Consider the following 20,611-nt stretch of genomic DNA (forward strand, 5'->3'; position numbering starts at 1 on the left):
GTGTTGCATTAAGAACCTGCATGTCTTTTTAAAAATATAAATTAGGAAGAAATGTAGAAGCAAATACCAAAAACTTAATGTATTTTGTAAAGATGACCTTTTAGTTGATAAATTTTGGTCTACTCTAGATAAAAAGCATCTGTTTGAATTCACATCCTCTAGCTTGGTTTTATAAAGTCTGTCATTTTTGGATTTTAATATTTTGAATGGATGAAGGTCCATTCCAACTTCACAAATCTGGGTTATTCTAAGGTAAGAAATGGCTTACTTGGAACATAGCTCATCTTTCACATTGGATGTGCTTTGTTGGAAAAGTATCCATTATTTGATATAAATATAAAATATATTTGAACTTAACACTTACTGGCTGGTACCAGCTTTTAATATCTTCCATTGATAGAGCCATGCATGAGCGACAACACGTTTTAATTGCAATGAGGTGTAAATCTTAATGCCTAATACATAGAGTTGTCTGGCCAATGTTTTCTTACCATCTTCAGTAAGGTTTAAAATGAGGTACATTGAACAAATGTCTGCAAGAGAATTACTGCCTAAAGAGATAGACAGTGTCACAATGTTGAAATAGAGTCCTAAATATTTTGTTTTTGTAAGCAAAAAGACAATTACATCTTTGTTTTCTGTATGATTTTTGTAGCCAAGGTAAACTGGATTATTTTCTTTGAATTGTTATGGCATGCATTGTTTTGAACTTTATTTTCTTTGCAATGTTAGGTCCGAGTGATGGTGGATTTATGTAACAGCACAAAAGGGATATGCTTAACAGGTATGTCTACTGACATAAGCGTTACACTTATTTTCCCTTCAGGAATACAAAAATACAACATTTACAGAGAACTTGAAATAGAGTTTAGAATGTCAAAGAAATATGCTATTTACTCTATCAGAATCTACATATTGATTGGATTATTTATTTTAAAAAGATAAATTTATTTTAGAAAGATAGTTAAGTTCACAACTTACTTATACCTGCTTATTATAAATGCTGGAATTTAAGGAATTCAGTTTATGTTACCTGGAGCTATTTCTTTCCCATGTAATTTTCAAAAGCAAAGCTTATTAGAGTTGGGTGTTTAAAATACTAGTTGATATTTAGTCTTGGTATTTTTGTATGTGTCCCCACAATTAAAGGCATAGCATGGGATGAACACATAAGTTATGGAAACTTACTTCCTTTGTAGTAGTTGCTGTGGAGTGGTGGGACTCAGATAAACAATGTCTTTACCTTCCCAGCTTTAGGAGTGTGATAACAGGTTGTCTGGTTTCACGTATCGGTGGGGAGTTGGAATAGGTGATGGCTTGGGCACCAGAAGGTGTGAGAAGTTTCTATGTGATTTGGTGAAGAAAATGTCAAGTAGTAGCTAATTTAAGAGCTTTGAAGATGACACGGACCGAGCCGTGTATTCTTTTTGAAAATGAGAAGACTGGAAATAAGCCACTATTTATGAGTTTAAGAAAAATACTTCAGTTGCTGTCTGGTTTATCTTTTCAATTGGCTATAAGGGCCATTTGACTCTACTTATTTCAACACAAGTGATAATTACCATAGTATAGACAGAAGTTAAACACTACTTCTGAAATTGCAGGTAAATTCTGCTTGCAGCAGAGGCTGAACCACAGACAACTTAAATGTGTGTTTATTTGGGCTCTAGAATTCTGAATTCATGCTGTTTTGGTGCCTTTAGCACCTCTTTGCTCTCTTGACGCAACTAAATTGTGCCTCTCCACACAGTTAAATTGTGTCTCTCTTTAATACTGGCTTTCTCTGCTATAGCTCTCTGACATTTACTACTTTTCAAGCACATTTCTTATTTATCTTATGCTGATATGAGGATAATCAGGATCCTCAGAATTCRAGATGACAAAGTAATTGAAGGCAGTAATGGACATTACATGCACAGCATGGAAAATATGCTCATTTAGTGGAAAATTGACGGACAGTTATTAACTGACATTACTGTCTGTACTGATTAAAAACATCATCTCTGTAATGGTATTATAAAATGCTTTTCACTTTACTCTCAATGCTTTCTAATTAATGCTGAAATTTGTCATCTTTAGGGGAAATTTGTAATTTCTACAGTTTTCTATTTTAGAGAGCTTTTCTTGAAACAAGACAGTACTTTGTCAGCTGGATAGAAATGTTTGCAGAATTAATTTGGTTCTTTAATTGCAGCAAGCACCTTTGTTTGTATCCTCCTAACTTTCCCTGCTTTTTAACAAATGTGTATTGGAGGTCACATGAGATAAATCTTGCTACAGAAACATTTTTGGTTAATACCTTACTCTTGCTTGCTATGCTTCCTTCTCATTAAGGCCCTGTTCTTGACCTAAGTCAGAGAGAACAAGATGAATTTTAATGTATTACATGTTGCTGAATAACTAAGGCAAGTCCAGTTTCTAAAATACAATACATTTCTGTGGGCAATCCGGTCCAGTCTAGAGAACGAACAGTCAAATGTAAAAAGCTCAACTGTGATTTAGATGTAGTTAATAGGAATGGCAGATTTTTTGTTTTTTTCCTTATTTAAATAGTTTGAATCCTGAACTGTGGTGAAATATCTGAAAAACACAGGGAAGTATGTGTTTTTAATGTGTATTTTCTACAGGATTTTTAATCATGACATTCACCAGTACTGTAAAGCTATTCTACTACTATAAAATGATTTTAGAGACCCTTATATATTGGAAATATGATGATTGCTGGATGGCTTAGGTTCATGGCATTGGAAAAACACATAAACCCCTAGTAATGAGATTATGCTTTAGAGGTTGCTTGTCAAAACCTTTATCACTTGAAATTTGCAGAAGGTTTGTATATATAACTGCTTATAAGGATAATCTTTCAGTAATTCTAGCTGAGTTTGTGCTAATGCCTCATTATTAATTTTAATACAAAACAGCTAAATCCATAGATATGCATTTCGAAATTTGAAGGGCTTTTTCTTTCTTTTACTCTTCTAATCTAATGCTAATCAGTTCAATTTGGAATTGGTTTCTGTTTTCTTGCTAGGTTAATCTCACAATTTCTTCTCTTTCTTGTGTTCTTTTGCTTGTTCTTGATGGAGGTCCCCCAGGTCCCCCAGGTAAGACACTTTCACAATTGCAGTAACATTTTTGGATAATTGAAACAGTTGCTCGTATAGAATGCTGAAATGTAGAAAAGTAACTTTTACAGAATAATCTTCCTTTGCTAATTAGAATGAGGGAGGATTGAATGACTGCTTTTTAAATTTCTGTACTTAGGTCAACTTGTGTCCCTTTGGGGAGGGGGGAGGCTTTAGGTATTATAGTTCTAGTCCCTCTACTGGAGGGAGTGGAATAGTTTCACATTTGCTAAAATGTATTTGATCAAAACCAGATGGAACTGACAGTAAGCTGCACTTAGCTGAAGAGATGAGTAGATAAAAAAGAATAAACTGGTATTTTAGTTAAACATTAAAAACATCTCTTTAAAAATTTTGGTTAGTGGTTTTTCTTTTCCATAAAACTTTTCCTTTTTTCTTATTTAATTCTCTCTTTCTGCTCTCACTCATAAGTGGTTGCTAGGCTATACGAATGGCTATTTGCTTTCTTTCCCTGCTTTTTTAGCTGCGGGTCTGCTTAGAATCATCTTCTATATCAGAAAGGTATCGGGTATTTTTTGTTTGTGGGGTTCAGATAATGACAATGGAAGGAGAAACGTCTCCTGTATCAAGCTGACCACAGTTTGGCACTACAGTATTCTGGACAAGTAGGTAAATGCTTGTGTTACGTTAGTCTGGCTAATGTCAGAAGCAGTGTTAAAGCTTATGTGGCTTATGAAGGATGTTACAGTCACGGTCAGAATCAGGAACAGGACAGGTTCCACTGGGTTTGTCTTTGAAGCAGAATCCAAAAGGTCGATATGTTGTGGCTGTAATGTAGAATGTGTACAGCATTCATTTCAGAGACAGTTTTCTTATGCAGAGCAAATACTCACCTTAAGTTTGGTTTTATAGTTAACTGTTTAAAAAACAAACAAAAAAAAGGATGATACTGTATTGTCATAGCAAATATAATGGGCAATTGTCTAATAGCGTCTAATAAGTACAGTGGTTTTAAGGATTAATTGCATTTAACAGTGAAAATTCAGTGATGCTGTTTGTTCTGTCCAGGGCCTCCTGGACTGGATGGGTTGCCCGGCTACAATGGATCGGATGGAGTTCCAGGTATACCAGGACAAAAGGGTGAACCAGGATTAAATGGAAAAAGAGGAAGAATAGGTATTTTTAGTTTTTGATTTTCTTTGTTAAAAATCCTTCCTTACTGTTCTGTTCCAATGCAGTTACTTTTAGACCTTTGTACGGGGTTTCAGTGTATAGGAAGAATTTACATGTTACAGAATTCTGCCCTTGCTGAAAGAATTAACATCTGTCGTCTTACACTGACTTTTTGTAGGTTACTTCTGACTTATTCCACAGAGAGGAAGATTAGGTATAAATATACTATAGAATATTAAGAATTAAAGCTATTAAATGAAATTAATTGAATCTCAGTATTATGAAGTTGCTAGTAAATACTGTCACTGTAAGAATATTTCTGTTCCCTTAACCTGTTGACATAAGGGGGTACTTGGGCTTCAGATGGCTTAACCTGCCTTCCCCCCCCCCCAAACCCAACAGAATTAGGGGTTGGGCGTTGCTATGTGTTACCATATTTTTACAGTAACCCTATGCTTTGGGTTCTAGATACATAATAATTATGGTTGAAGATGCTTTGGGTTCCAGATACAGGATAATTATGGTTGGAGAAAGGAGTAGTATATTTCCATATTGTTCTTCTTTTCTATATTGTCCATTTAGGCTTTAAACTCTTGGAGCAGCTTTTGTTAGTTTCAGCTAAATTTCTTAATGCAGGAGTGTCTAAATCCTGCAGGGTCTCCAGGTAGTATTGTAATGTAATTAACTCCAACAGATTTATCAGCTCTGCTCAATAGCCCATAGGTTGCGTGCAGTCCACAAGCAATTTTACATGCTGGTCAAGGAAATTGTTTGGCCTGCCTTACTGTATTCAGTGAGACATGTTTCTACGAAGAACAGAGAGCACCAGCAGCAGAAGTGCTGTTGTCTGTTAACTGTCCAGCCCATCAGCATGTGAGGAAATTGGACAGAGCAAAGGCTGAATATTGAGAAGGGTAGTAGACCTAGCATGTTAGATCCATCAAATCGCTGTGCAGTAGCTGAAATGGCAGGCAGGTAGTTACTGTGCTCAGCAGCTGTCAACTGCAAAGCAGTCATTGGTTTATCTGCTGATTTATCTGATGCGCAACAGCTACTTGCAGGTAAGTACTGAACATCACTGTCTTCGAGGCAGAGTGAGAAGGAAGTGGGTTGTGCATGCTAGGAGAGTGAGGAGACAAAAGGGCATCAAAATGGTAGTGTTGTGTGGGGAGTGGAGAAGAGGAAGGGCATGCCGATGAGTGGACAGGCCGGTGCTAGCAGGTAGATGTTCATAGCAGCCCATCTGTTATTCTGACTTTGCACCTTGCCATGTGGGCTTGCTGGCAGGTAGAAGTGGGATGATTTTCTACTGTGGTTTGAGACAGTACATGTTCCAGGACTTTAGTATTTCTCAACAAATCTTAAAATTGGAAAATGGAAGTGAGAACCTGTCTTCAGAGAATCTAGTGGCAATCGTGCCAAAGACACATATCAGATTTCACCCCAAAACTGACATTCTGTTTCTGGTTTCACAAAATCAATTTAAATAATTGAATCATAAGTAAAAGAACAAGCATTTTCTTCTCAAGTATTAACAAACTTGATTTATTTCTAACCTATGTCTGCAAGAACACACTCCTAGCAGGACAATTGTTGCATTTCTCTCTTCTGAAATGTGAAAATATTAACTGCCATGGAAGTAGATTGTGCAAAATGTTGATATGTACCAACACAGCATTGTTTTCCTTATTGCAAAAGGTTCCAACTGAGATCATATAGGACAAACTGTTGAATATCTTTTTCAATATGTTATGTTACCAAATGATCAAATGCATAAAGTACATGGACTGATCATTCATTTTGATAACAGTGTAGAGGCAGGGTACAGCAGCCATGTGAAGATGTTACTAGATAACTAAATCTATGGTCTGTTGGGACAGTGGAAAATGTTAAAAGTGCAAGGAAGGTACATCCTGAGGAAATGAAGGAGTTCTTTTTTGTGTTGACAAAACAGACGTTGAAATGTTAGTGTGTAATTACTTCAAGAAAAAGTCTAGAAGAGCCATGAAAATGCCCTTCTTTAATGCCTTACAAATCATGGCTCTTACCAATATGTTACTGACATCTAAATGTATTACTTCATACTTTTCCTTAGTATTCCTACTTATCCAAGAATGCTCCAGTCACTGTTAGCAAGGGCCAGGTCTCTCTATATCTCATATTCAAAACTCGGAGAACACTGGGTAAAGAATGTAGTATTTGCACCTAATGGATTGTATGCTGTTTCCCTACATATTCAGTTAAGAAGCAAAACAAATTATACCTACACAGTTAAATTTAGGGATAAAAAAACCCTAATAAGGTGAATACATTTGGTATTTAAAAAAAAAAAAAAGTATTGACTTTAGGAAACATGATTGTTAGTGGAACAGTGTCCTTGTTAGTACTGCAATGCTTTTTATTTCTAGGTGTCCCAGGACCAAAAGGTGATCAGGGAGCAAAAGGAGAACCTGGAGAAATGGGTTTACCTGGCAAGGATGGTATGCCAGGAGTAAAAGGTGCAAGAGGAGCAAAGGGTGAAAAAGGGGATGCAAACAACGATGTGATATTAGAAGGTAGGAAGAAGTGCTCTTGGAACAGCGTACAGGAAAAAAAAATACTCTGCTTTTGCAGCATGAATGTGGTCTACAAGAGTAGGACCAACAAATATAACCACATTATGTACAGGGGAGCTTTTGGGTGTTGCTACAGTTCAGATATTAGAATCCCTTAGTAATAGTCTCAAGGGTGTATGTAGCTCCAGAAAGTTAAAAGAACTGCCCAGGGGATTATGTTCCCTTTATAATGCAGTTACACAAAAGCTTTTCTACTCAGACTTTGGCTGGAGGTTGTGTGAATTCCATCCTTTCCAGTATGCTTTTAGACAGTTCATTTCCTCCTACTCTTTTTTGCAGTGCATTTTTTTTTTCCTATTAGAAATTAAGGGGCAGATTTCTATTCAGGAATGCATGAGTGAAGCATCATGGCAGTCACAAAAACAAGCTGCCTAAAACCATAGCACTGTAGATGCCTGTAATCCAGATAGATGAATTGTGTTAGAACTTCTGAAATTCTAGATGGTTCATTGCCTACCAAACAGCATCCAGTGAGTTTATTGAGCTATTTTCCTGTACACAGCAACCTCTTAAGAAAAGTGAGGCTGCTTTAGAGATCTCTCCAAATCTATCATAGCAGTGGACCCGTGCAGTTTTCTGCAGGTTGCCCATTTGCCTGCAGGGCCTGCAACATCATATTCTGTTTTGTGCATAGGTGCAAAAGGTGAACCTGGACCACCAGGGCCCCCTGGACCACCTGGGCCCCCAGGACCCCCAGGAAAACGTAAAGGTAAAGCACACCTTCAGGAGAACGTATACAGCAGCAAATGCACAGGTTAGTTTTTTCCTTTGTTCTCTCTGGTATTATTGACAGGTTCAAGATTATTCTCATTGCTCTGAGTCTCACAAAGCAGTAAGCATATTTTAATTTTGTTGACTTTAATAAAACTGCACAAACTTAAAGCTGAACATATACTTAAATGTTTTGCTGAAATATAATCTAGCTAAGGCAGCAAGCTGTCTCCAGTATAATCTCTCTCTTTTTTACTTCTATTCCTAATGCTCGGGCAAGGTATCTACATGTGGGGTTTTCTGCTAAGTGGGGTAGGTTTGGAAAGGAAGAGAAACGCTGTTGAAACTTTTAGCTTTTAAATGTTGAATTTTAAAATTATATGTAAATATACCACCTGCTAACTAGGCTGCATAATGAAATGAATTTCAAGTAAAGAAATGCCTGGTCATTGGCAGAACTGAGGTAAGTTGAACTGGCCAAAACTTTTAAAAGCTGGAGGAAGGTAAAAGGCTTTTCTGAGACTTTGTGTCCAAAAGAATACGTAAGTTTTGGAATAAGGAGATTTCTAGTTCTTTTATATTTTTGCTATTTATCATTATTGCAGATGTTTTGTCATCCCAAGTGACAGGTGGATTATGACTCTTTTATTTGCTCTACCGTAGCTGTGCCTATGAACTACAGCTAATTCTAATATTCGGAAAGGAAAAATTAAACATCAAACTGCTGCAGTGATTGGCTGTGAATTGTACAGCAAATAATGTCAGAACCAAAATCTGAGTTTCCAGACTGCCAGTTCGTAGACTATAAGCTAAATTATAACTGCCGCATTGGCAAGTTGCTAAAGCTGTCTTGTTCTTTTGGGGGGTTTTTGTTTTTGTTTTTTTAGTCACTGATTTGTATGTTGACATATTAACAGTTTGCCATGAGATATCTTTGATATGATTTTCAGATATGCCAGACACCAGTAAATCCCCAAGGACTGAACTTCATATTGTGTGTGTTAAAAATCATGTCAGTGTTTCATGTCACAACTTCTATCAGTGTTTTAGAAGCTCTTTTTGTCATATAGATTAAAATTATGCCTCAGATGAAGTGCGTGTGTGTATGTGCATTTGTGTATTTTTAATCAGTGAAGTACTTCCTCTGCGGTGTGAAGCATATATAGAGAAAAGTTAATTGGCATAGATCTCCTCCACTAGCAGGTGACTGGTTGGAAGCCACTTGCTGTCTACATATTATTTTGTAAACATATTGACAGATATAGTGTACTGAGCATATTTTTTCATGCCTGAAGTTTGTATGGATTTAAATATATTAATATTAGCTAAGTGCTTTGGGAAGGAAAGTATTGCTGTCAACATGATACAAAAGACTGTATTTTCTAAAAACATTCTAAAATAGATACATTCTATACTATATTTTTTACAGGTTTTTATATTTATCATAGAACAATTTCATTTTAGACTGAATTTTTCCGGCAGGTTTGAATTGCTTTTTGCATGCTTATGATTGGGAATAGCCTCTGAAAAGTTAACGAGGGTATTGAGGCTCTCTGTGATGGTATTTGCAACTTCTCTAAAGAGCTTTACTTTCAACAGCACTGAAAATGTAATCTCTGTGATGTGCTGTTCTAATGCTCCAAAAAATTCTGTTTTGAGGCCCAAAGTTTTAAACAAGGGTTTGATCTTTTTTCTAATGTTTTCAGGTGCCAGTTGGATGTTCCTACTCATTTTTGGGGGGACTATTAGGAGCTTTGTCTTCAAGTATTTCAAGATAGATGTCCCAAGTTGCTAGATGCTTCTGAAGATTTTGGCCAGAAATGCTATCTGACATTCCTGAAAACTGTCTCAAAAAAAAAAAAAAATTGCCTTTGAAGTGTGGTTCTAATAAGTTCTATATACTGGAAGAGGAAGAACTTTCTGACAGTGAAGAATTAGCACTAGGAGATGAAACAGAGCTGGTGGCTGGGATACTTAGGAACGTGGGTGCTACAAACAATGTGGTATTGTGGTAACTGGAAAATTTTTGTTCAAGCTGTCAGCTGATTATGGAAAGTAAAGAGAAGCTGGTGCAGAACAGCACTGTATTTCTAGCTCACTCCAGCTTGAGAGTGGAAGCAAACTTTTGTTTTTCAATCTACATACTGGATCTGGCCTCTGCTGTCCTTGTCCTTAAACACTGGATAACAGTGCTTTTGATAGCAAAGGTGATTGCTGCTTGCAGTTGCTCTTGCTACTGCTAAAGTTCTGGGACAAATTTTCCTTCCAGATGAGAAGCCTTGTTTTTGGTGAGGTCAGAGTGATCCTATAAAAGAAGAGCAAAGAATGTCTTGGTTACTAATCTTCCTTCTTTCACATTTCTAGAAGAGAAAGGAGTTATCTCTGAAAGTGTTTGGTAAAGTGGGTTTTCTTTTGTAATTGAGAATGTAGTTTCTTGAGAAGCATTCCAAAGGTGAATAGCATAAAACTTCATGCAGTTAAGTCTGAAGTATGCAGTCTGATCAGTATGTCTCACCGTTAATAGGGTGATGTGATTTTATGCTCCAGTGATAAAGATGTGGGGAGGGGGRCAGGATTCTTCTCCAGTGTTAAGAGAAAAGCTTTTGGTGGTAGTCGATTTGAAATATTCTTCTCCTGTCTTTTTCTTCTGCCAGTTTGACACCACTAGCCTTTTACCTTGTAGGCAAAGTACACAGTAATAAGGCTTTCTAGCACCTAAATTGTCTGCTGCAAGGAGATAATTGGTGATTAGCCATTAGCAATGTCAATTTTAGCTTGTAGTTTTGAGTGAACCAGGGTTAGTACGTGCATTAACATTTTCCCCTCTCTAATCATCATTCTGAACAGTTTGCTAAGATGAAAATCTTTTTTATTGTAGCTGCTATTAACCAGTTACACTGAATATGTAATACTGGATGGAACATATATCAATTATTTTTCCCCTCTTATTTTTTCAATAAAGCATGTAATTGTAGTAGCTTGTAAAAACCTCAATCAGGAGGTGCTGGGTATTGAAGCGTTAGAAAGGAGCCCAAAGAGGCTCCTTACAATGCAAAGTAGATAGTTGAGCAGAAATCTGATCCTAACTGAGATACAGAAATGCAGGAACTGCTGTATAAGATATAATGGGGCCATTTATGCTGGTAGCCTGTTTTAAAGTGTGGTACGGACTGAGGTGCTTTGGAGGATAAGCTATTTGGTGTATTTCTAAAGAAGTCCCATAGACAGAAGAGATTTTCCTCAACTAGCATTTACTTTTTATGAGCAGTAGGCTGAGATCTCATTATCAAAATGAAAAGAATAAAACAGCTTTTGTAATCTGGAAATTGAATATTCACATCCTTTTAACAAAAAGAGAACACATATGCTGCTTTACAACTGTAACTAACTTCTTACATAAGAATATAAGAATGTTTTCTTCAGATAAAATTTTGAAACGGTAAATCTCGATTTCCTTAGCAGAAGGGAGCAATGAGTTGGAAGTTCAGGTGTATTTTCTCTCAGTGGTACTGTTAGCTAATTCTAAAAGAAACAAAACATTCCTGCTCCTCTCTCCCTCGCTCTTTCCTTCCCTCCCTCCCTCTTTCCTTCCCATCTTCTCTCCCCCGCTCCCCCAGATAGTCCAAATCAATAGTTTTATTGTCTTGTAAACTACTTACTTTCAGCCAGAATATTTTATGCTCAGAATCAGTAGGATATTTCTCTTTTTTGATGGAAAGAAAGCAATGAAAATTTCACATAGCAGTCTCTGATTGCAAGCTGGTTTTTAGTTGTAGTTGCTTTGTTTCATGCGGCTGAAAGTTCTCAGAGAATATTGCAAATGTTCTCAAATCCAAATAGTGCACTTGGCTTCACCAGAAACACTGATCTGGTCCTTGATTATTTCAGATTCTTAGATAAGCTGTCTAGGGGAATTGCTCATACAGCTAACTGTATCAATTACAATTAGCCCAAGAAAATAAGCTTGTGCATTGCAATTTCTTAATTTTTCCTGATCAAGTTCCTTTTTCTGAAATATTTTGAGAATATTTTGAGATCAGGAGCTGAAAAGGGATCCAGAGAGATTGCTAGATTCTGGCTATAGGCATTCATCTCCTTGTGGTCGGATTGTCTGGTTGTGCCTTTTTTTTTTTTTTTTTTTTTTTNTTTTTTTTTGGAAATATGTCGTGATCACTTACAGACTTTCAAGGTCGTATCACTAAACATCCTTGATAAATGGATGGAAGAAATATGTTTTGTTCTTGCTCTGTTTTGAAATAGTTTCTTTCTGCATGAACAAAGAGAGGATATAACCTACAGAGGAAAACAACAGTGCAATGTAATCTGCCCTTTTTTTCCCCTGAATGTCACACTACCCTTTCAGCGTTACTTTACTGTTATATCTTTTATTTTACTACTATGCTGCCCATTTAAACTTCATCATAGTCCTGTATAGCCCAGAGATCTATTGAAAAGCAGCAAGGAAAATGCATGGCCCAAAGAGTTTGCAGCCTGCCTGTTGGGCAGTGTGAGTTGTGTAAGGAGATGGGATGCAAGAATGGGATTAGCAAACAAGGCTGCAGTGAAATGAAGTTATCTTCAGCACAGAGCCGAGAACTGTTCTTTCTTCGTTCCAAGCAAAATAAAATGTCCTGTGTTGTTTTAAAGGCAAAAGAGGTTTCTGGGTTTATAGAAAAAAGAGCATAAGTAATTTCATTCAGGCATTGTTTTAACAGTGAATACTAAGGAAAAATCCAACCAGCGACCTTTGGAGTAGTTAAGGGATGGGGGAAAATATGGGGGATATGGTATATAATTTTATTCAGTCTTTTACATTGCTTCTTTACTATTATAAAGAAAAAATGGCATTGATGACTGACCTGCATTCTTATGACTAGGTTTTCAGTGTGTGTGTTAGTATATTACTGTTGTTTTGGGCATTAACGGCCGGTGTGAAACTTCCATAGTTGCCTGCAGAGCACGCTCCCTCTGCTGGTGTAGGTAGGTCTGGACGTGAAGCTTTGAGTTTAGCCATCACTAATTCCCAAAGAAACATTTTTGGTATTATTGACAAATCAGCCAGCTGCCAACTATCTCAGTTGTCTAGCATTATTTAAGGAAAGGTGCAAAACTGTCTTTCTAAGCAGCTGCTCAGAAATTCACAGCTAGGGAATTAAATCTGTTGAGCAAAATTACTTATTCCTCAAAGTTGACTGTCAGCTGGACAACTTTAGAAAACAAATCAGCCCAAACACTTAATTTCCTTTGGAGAAGGGAGAGAAGGTCTCTCCTTTTTATTTATTTATTTATTTATTTATTTATTTTTTGGCCAGAAGAACCTAAGGTTTTTCCAGTTATAAATACCATTTGTCTCCAAGGGACTAATACTTTTCAATTCCTGGCTCAAAACCATATCTACTTGGAGATTACTTTTGTTTCTGGTGTTATATGTGTTAATAATGTGGAGACTCGGGAGAGAAACTAATTGAGTTGGTCTTGGTAGTTCTGTAAACCAGGGATAGAGACAAACTTGGAACTTGTGAACCTTTGGCTTCACTTTTAAGCTCAGCCCATTAGATCATGTTGTTTAGCATAAACATGACATAAGTGCCAGGGACCAATTTGGGAAATGTTAGTCCCTTCATGGAGAAGAATGTTTCTGTCTGCAAAAGGCAAAACCTGGATGTACAAGATGCTTGCTCAGGTACAAGAATTCTAGAGGAAGAATACTATGGTGATAGCTTTGCTGCCAAAAGCAGAGCAATACTAGATGAGAGCAAGTCAAAAGCTGCAGCAGGATTGCTTTTCATAATGAAACAATGGCAAGGAAAACCTTGCCCCTCTTTAGTCCTTTTGTGTCTTTAGGAACCCTGTATATTTTTAATGATATCCTGTACTATATTTTTAATTGTGAACATATATTGGACAAAAGTTAAGTCTTTCCATCTAGTTAACCTTCATTTTAATGGAAAGAAAACAGTATTTTGTATTTTATAAGATGATAAATTTGTGTGAGTCAGGATTTGGTGTTTTGCTCCTGAAGCTCTTCTCATTATCAACTTCATGAAGTGCCAAAAATACAGAATTCTAGATTTAAATAAGGGCATACCCATATCCACTAGTATTGGATGAAGATATTAAATTGAGTGATTCTGTTAATAAATCATTCCGAATACAAAAAATACACTTTTTGAAAAATAAGAAATTTAGTAGAGTCACTAAATACCTTTTTGTTAATGCCAAATATAGAAAAATGCTATTTTTATTTTTTATTTTTTTACCCCTTCTCTCTCAATTCTAGGTGAGACCTGTGCTGTACCAAATGATGACACTTTGGCTGGAAAAGCAGAAGACAGAACCAGTGATCATTCAAAAAAGCCTGGTAATCTACTACATAAAGTAAGACTAACAGCTGCTTACTGCTTTAAAGTCAGAGATAATGGGCATGTGCTTTTTCTCTACTAGAATGTGTCATAACATCTGTAGGAAGTCCTGTTCACCTTGTCAGTGTACAGCAAACATTTGGAACTTGGATGCGGGAACCTGCAAATATAAGTGATGAAAGGATTTGGCTTACCATGCATTTTTCAGGTACACTAGAAACTGTTACTGATCAAAAGTCTAGTGGTATATTAATATTGCTTTCTTAATTCACAGAATCACAGAACAGTTGAAGTTGGAAGTGACCTTTGGAGATCATCTGGTCCAAACACCCTGCTCAAGCAGGGTCAACTAGAGCAGGTTGTCCAGGACCGTGTCCAGCTGGGTTTTGAATATCTCCAAGGATTGGAGACTCCACAGTTTCTCTGGGCAATCTGTTCCAGTGTTCAAAACTTAAAAAATGTTTTCTTATGAAATTATTTCAAGCTAAACTAATATTTCTAGTTAAGTCTGATGATTTATTTTACCCATATCTATCTTCAGAAAATTTTCCATATTACCTGTGTGATACATGATTATATACATGATTGCAGACTTTTTTCCGTAAGATTTTCATATATTTGTAGTATTTTCAGACGTTTTCAGAATCCAATATTGACTCTGAAAATAGTTTTAGGATTTTTTTTTAACCAATTCCAGTTTAAATGCATGTTTTTCATGCCTTTGTATTCTTTTCTTTTAACAGTTTCCTATGGTTTTACTTCCCTAAATTGTATGTAAGCATTTTGCCTTTCAGCTTGGTAAAGCATGAAAATGAATCGGATTCTGCATGAGGTATGCTTAGTGCAGGACAATTTCCAGGACATAAGTGGAAAAAGGAAATACTATATGTGTACTTGCCAACTGCTTTTAGAATTTGAGCCCATCAGATCAGTGGAATGCAGGCACTTGAACAGCTATATAGATTTTTAGTGTTTGATTATTTTATTGTGTTCCAGTGTTTTTGAATCAGTGCTGAAAACACAAATATGCTTGTCTGTCAGAAACTTGATTCTTGTTGAATTTTAGTAGAGATTGAAATTTAGGGTAGAAATTTCAGAAATTAGATAAACCAGATGACAGTATTCTCATGTTGTTCCCTCCATTTAGGAAACTCTATAAAAGAGTATGAGAATTCCAATGCATTGCTGAATGACAGCTACAGGATCATTAACATCACAGGGTTCTTTTATGGATGTGGTCATGCAGTACAAAACAATCATCTCTACTATCAAAAGGGAGGAACCAATGTCATTCTGAAGTAAGTCAAACAGTTGGCTTGAGGCAAGTGATGTTTTGGAAGGAGAAGCAATTGCTCAGAGTGATGGAGAGGAACCTCAGCTGGAAAAGGAGATGACTTTTTTGTACCATTTTTTTCTTTTGGGGCCTGTCTAGAATAGGAAGAATGGAGAGAATGATCACTAACTTAAAGAATGACTAATTCTTTCCCATCTGTAACTGAAATATGGGCCACCAACCTTCCATACAGTCTGTATGCTCAGATGCTGAGGGAGGGAAGGGAACTGGGAGGGTAGTCCAGGTCCATTGCTCTGCTCTGCCAGTCCTAGACATTGTTAGAGCTGCGTCCAAGCTGTTAACTTTTGCAGTTGCTACATGATACATGTGGGGCAACTGGACCTCAAGATTAACATGTGCAGAGATGACAACTGATTTTTCTGTTGCATATCCTGGGGTCCAACAGGCTTGTATTATACACTATATTTCTTTGAGTGTCCTTGCACTTCTTGGCTGTAACTGCCTGAAAGAAATGGGAACTGACTAAGGAATTTGGGGCTCAGGAAAAAAGAATTTGATTAAAGAAAGAAAGCAGTGCTAGTACCTGCATCAGGGTAGGAATTGGTTCAGTCCCAGTTTAGGGGAGAAGAATGAGAGGTTATATGGTAGAAACCCGCTTGTGGAACATTTTGGCTTTCCAGAGCTTCCTGCTGGGTTGGCATGAATGCCTTGTGCTTAGATAGCACCGTTCTTAGCCAGTAGAAGTTGAGTTGTTGGCTAATGCTGCTAGTGTGGAGGAATGCGCTAAGGCACCAGCTGAGGACATGGTGACCCAGTGAACTGCACATTCCATTGCTGAGGAGTGGCTCCACTGGTTGATTTCTCATAATCAGAAATTTCTATAACTGTCCCAAAATGTCTCCCTGAATTTGAACTGGGAATTACATCTATATTTCTTCACTTTCTATTGAAGACAGAGACAGATAGTAAAAATCAAAAACAAAATGCCATCTTGTGGGAAGAGGCAAATACAGACAGTCCAAGGGCAAGTAAAAGATTGCATCTGCTTTCAAGTTCCCTTACATGACTCTGATGTTTGAGCCAAGAACATTACTATACTTTGATGTCTCTTCCCAAGCAGGTGTGAGCGTCTTCTTCCTATTATCATTTGGAAGCCAAGGAATGTGAACAAGCTGCTGGGATTGTATAATATTTATTCTGCCAGAGACATGCCCACCTTTTGGCAACCTCCTTTAAATACTGTCAGGGATTTTTGTTTTTTAAATGACCAACTCTGTCTAAGCAATAGAGTGATAGGACAGAGGTTCCTAACCCTTGCTCGGGGACCACTATTTGGGAACTGCCTTCACGTACAGATCGAGGCAGGTTATCTGTAAAAGTTTGAGAATCTCTCTGAGAAGTTGTTGAGAGATGGCCTTTCTGCACAGTTATCATCTCTAAGATTATTTACCTCCAGCACAGATAGGAGTAGGCACTATGAACTCTGTGATAGTGAAGTCCTTGATTTTGGGCTGGGAAAAGATATGTTTCAGGGATTTTTTGTACTTAATGTAAAGCGGGGCGAGGACTTGGCAGGCTGATATTGCAAATGTTGAAAAAATATGTAAAAGGAAAATTTCATGTCTTATTTAAAAGCTGTCAAAAACTAGGTTTGTCTGATCTTCTCTGGCAGGTTTTCTCTCAGTGGTCAGATCCCTTATGTTATGAATGCTTCACCCTTTCCTTTGTTTCATAACATGCTTTCAAACATCTGTTCTTTATTGTTGACTTCATTCATCATAGTGATCAGAAACATATTTGTAGCTTGAGCTCCACTGTGGTTCATGAAACACTGCGCTATATTTTGTCATTTACTCCAAGCTGGCAGGTGGTTAAGGAATTTTTGACCCATTTGGAGTGCTAGGCTAGACTGTCCTTGATGGGAGGGGGGAAGAACCTCAAGGATGAAACCTGCCTTCTCTGCTGCCTTCAGAATTTTCACATAAAAGGGGAATGGGAAAAGACAGGATGCTGTCCTCTGTATTGCAGATCTTACACATCTGTAATAAATCTTATCAGCTCTGTCTAGAAAAACTCCTGAAGAGCTGCATTTCTGTGGGACTGTTCTTGCTAAGGGTCTTTGTCTTTCCAGACCTTTCCCATGTATGAGATTTGTTACTCGCTTCATATTTGTAAATAGAATAACTGGGTGGCACATATGTCTCCCAAGAATTTCTCCAGCCATGAGGCATTTTTTATGATACACTCATGATGCTGGAATATGGAATTGCTGCAGACATTAGTTTTACAAAAGTTGAGGAAAACATCTAGCTGCTTGAATGCTTGAATTTTCTTAGCATGATTTTCCAGTACATGCTATTAACATCTCTTCCATGGAAAAATGATCCTTCCAGTATTTTTTCCTTCTATTGCAAGTTACTGGATCTGAGATGTCCCTGTCATTGAGTCTGTCTTTTCTGAAAACTTTTGGAACTGTAGCAGATTCCTGTACTGAGTAATATTGTTTTTTTCTGTATTTGAGAAAGTGAGCTATATAGTTAAAGTCAGACTATTAACTGTGCTTCATTACAGAATGCATTTCTTAAAAGGATAATAAGGCTTACTCTGTCTGCCTTTGCTCAAGTGCTGTGTTATTGAGTAATTAAATGCTAACTGCAAATGTGTCTTGATAGTAGCTGAATTCCCATCTTGAACTAGTAGAGGAACCCAATTTAAACAGCTAAGGGCTGCTGTTTTCAGATTGCCATCCTATTAAGGAATTTAAGGAATATAAACAGTTTTGATACATCAGAGGTAAGCCATTCAGTCCCTCCTGATGGAGGCCAGTGGGAGGTCAGAATGTTGGCTTGGCAAAAGTAGAACTAACTTTTATTCCTTTGATGTTTATTAGAGCAAATCACTGTATTATCTGAACTGTTTTTAAAAGAGGAGCTCTAAGACTAGGTGAACCTGCCCAGAATTCATGCTGCTTTGTCCATCACATTTTTTCCCTTTAGTTCCCACTTAGTAGAAAGCAAATTTTTGTACAGACTTCCTTTACCAAGTGTGGTGCGTAACTGTCTAATTTGTTTTCACACCCTTCCTTCTTTTAGTTGGCTTCTTTCATCTTGATGATAACAAAAATGTTCATAGACTAAATAAAGTGAAACCTACCAAAGCGAGATCATGCTATTGTGCACCTGTTAGATTAGCTATTACTTTGGAATTTCTGCATATAGCTTTTTTCCTAGTATTTTGGAAGGTGCTCTGTGAGTGAGGTACTTCATCTTAAAAGATATCAGAATGGTCCTTGAGGTCAAACATTATCAACAATAATGTAGTCAGAATCAATTCAACCAACCAGTGTGTATAAAAACAAATTTTTAACACAATATACTGAATACTTATTTTATTTCATTTCAGACTTGGACTTGATAAAGCATCATTGGGCACACTGATAATTGAAAATGCCTTATATCATGGTCGTAACTACCTCTTTTCTAACTCGAAGACATATTTCAATGTAGCAGTGGATGAAAAGGGTCTTTGGATTATATATGCCTCAAGTACTGATGAAAATATAATAGTAGCACATGTTGATGAAGAAACATTTTCAGTCATTCGGCATATCAACACCACATATCCTAAGTCCAAGGCTGGTAATGCATTCATAGCATGTGGAGTTCTGTATGTTACCGATACTAAGGATATGACAGTAACTTTTGCTTTTGATTTACTAAAAGAGAAGCAGATTGATGCAAGCTTTGAGTTACGCTCTTCACAGTCTGTTCTTGCTATGCTTTCATACAGTTTAAGAGATAAGAACTTGTATACATGGGAGAATGGGAGTTTAATGGTATACCCTGTACGTTTTGGCCGATGAATATATTATAAAACGGCATATCATGGGAGTCATGTTTGGCTAAATAGATTATTTAAAGCTATATCATATACACAGCGGGTGGATCTCTTCACTTCTCAGTATACATCTTCTGTTGGCTGATGGTGGTTTGTATGCATGCATAAAAGGGAGATCAGACCCCTTTGTACAAATACACTTAAAATTATACAGGCCATTCTTGGCTTTTTAGAAGAAGAAAGAGCTGTCCAATATTGCAGCTGGCACCTAGCACAGACTTGCTTTTGTTTTTCCTCTGTTATTCAGCCTATAATTACATTTAATGTACACTGATTATTCCACAGTCCTGTGTTCAGCAGTGACTATTTTTAACTCGCAGTTGCAATTACCTTATCTGCAATCATTTTCTAGTCAGTGATTATAGTTTAGTATAAATGTCTAAATAATGAACTCTTGTGTACAAATACATTTCTCTGTCATTTTCACTTAATACTTTCCACTGGCTCTCTGTGAACATTTTTTGACAATGATATACAGCTGTTAAAAATAATGGGGATGGAAACAGTTGTTTAAATAGGAAAAAAGCAGAAACTTGGAATTGATAAGTTTGGGCAACTGTTACATAATCAAAAGCAAAATCCAGCCCAAGTACAAGGAAAATGGGAATGATAGCATTATTAAGTATCATTGAAGTATGTGAAATTGTGTTGAGTGAAGGGGGAAGGAAAGTAATTGGATATAAATTGATGAAAGATGTAAAAATGTAAGATTAAAACTCCATTTTTAACAGTGTTTGAGTTGCTTGTGTTGCTGCAGACTCTTCCTTCCTCCTCACTGGTATGTAAACTATACCATTTCATGGAGGTATAACAACTTGCTTGTGCAGTTATATTTCTAATAAATCTTCTCCACATTCATCAACTATTTGGGAGCTACAGGTAAAAAATAAGAACTTTTTGATTTTTAAATTTTGTTTCAGTATTTCAGGTTTCTAAATTTCACATTGCTACTTTGTCTGTCTACATTCAACATTACACCCTCAGAAAACTACCTAAATTTCTAAGCTTCCTCTGGCTATTTGTAAACTCCATGGAGTTCATCCAAATATTGTTAGGCATAAGGTATCACTTAAGCCTTGACTGCACTGAGCTGTTTAATACCTATTTGACATCTACACTCCATGAAAAGGATTAGTGAACATGGGAACATCTATGCCTGCAGAACCTTCTCTAGCAAACGTGCTGGAAAAATACCTCTACTGCAGGTAAGCTTCAGTGCCTGACAGTGATGGTTGGGCTTGGGCTGCACCCTCTCTTCTCGGCATGCTTGCTGGTCTGACTAGGGCCAGGATTCAGGCCCTGCATGCTAAGGAAGTAGATGCAGAGGGAGATGCAAAAAGCCAATCCTTGTTATCTCAGTACAGTCTGAAGTCAAGCGAAAGCTAGGTCAGGCAGTATCCAGTCAATCTACTGGAAGTTCAATTAATTTATTTAAACGCAAGAGAAACAGATCTGGAATGGACTGGTCCATGA

The 20,611-nt window shown here is 37.0% G+C and overlaps 1 protein-coding gene across 1 annotated transcript; it reads left to right on the plus strand.

Annotated features, from left to right (window-relative positions):
• Positions 1-210: 210 nt before the first annotated feature.
• On the plus strand, positions 211-19,103 carry GLDN (gliomedin). The gene is made up of 9 exons (XM_026060683.1): positions 211-252; positions 3,032-3,104; positions 4,155-4,208; positions 6,668-6,814; positions 7,509-7,628; positions 13,866-13,946; positions 14,030-14,155; positions 15,095-15,245; positions 18,644-19,103. The coding sequence occupies exons 1-9, from the start codon at positions 211-213 to the stop codon at positions 19,101-19,103; spliced, it is 1,254 nt and encodes a 417-aa protein (XP_025916468.1).
• The last annotated feature ends 1,508 nt before the right edge of the window (positions 19,104-20,611 follow it).

Source organism: Apteryx rowi, unplaced genomic scaffold (assembly GCF_003343035.1).
Source record: "Apteryx rowi isolate R43461 unplaced genomic scaffold, aptRow1 scaffold_17, whole genome shotgun sequence".
Lineage (NCBI taxonomy): Eukaryota > Metazoa > Chordata > Aves > Apterygiformes > Apterygidae > Apteryx > Apteryx rowi.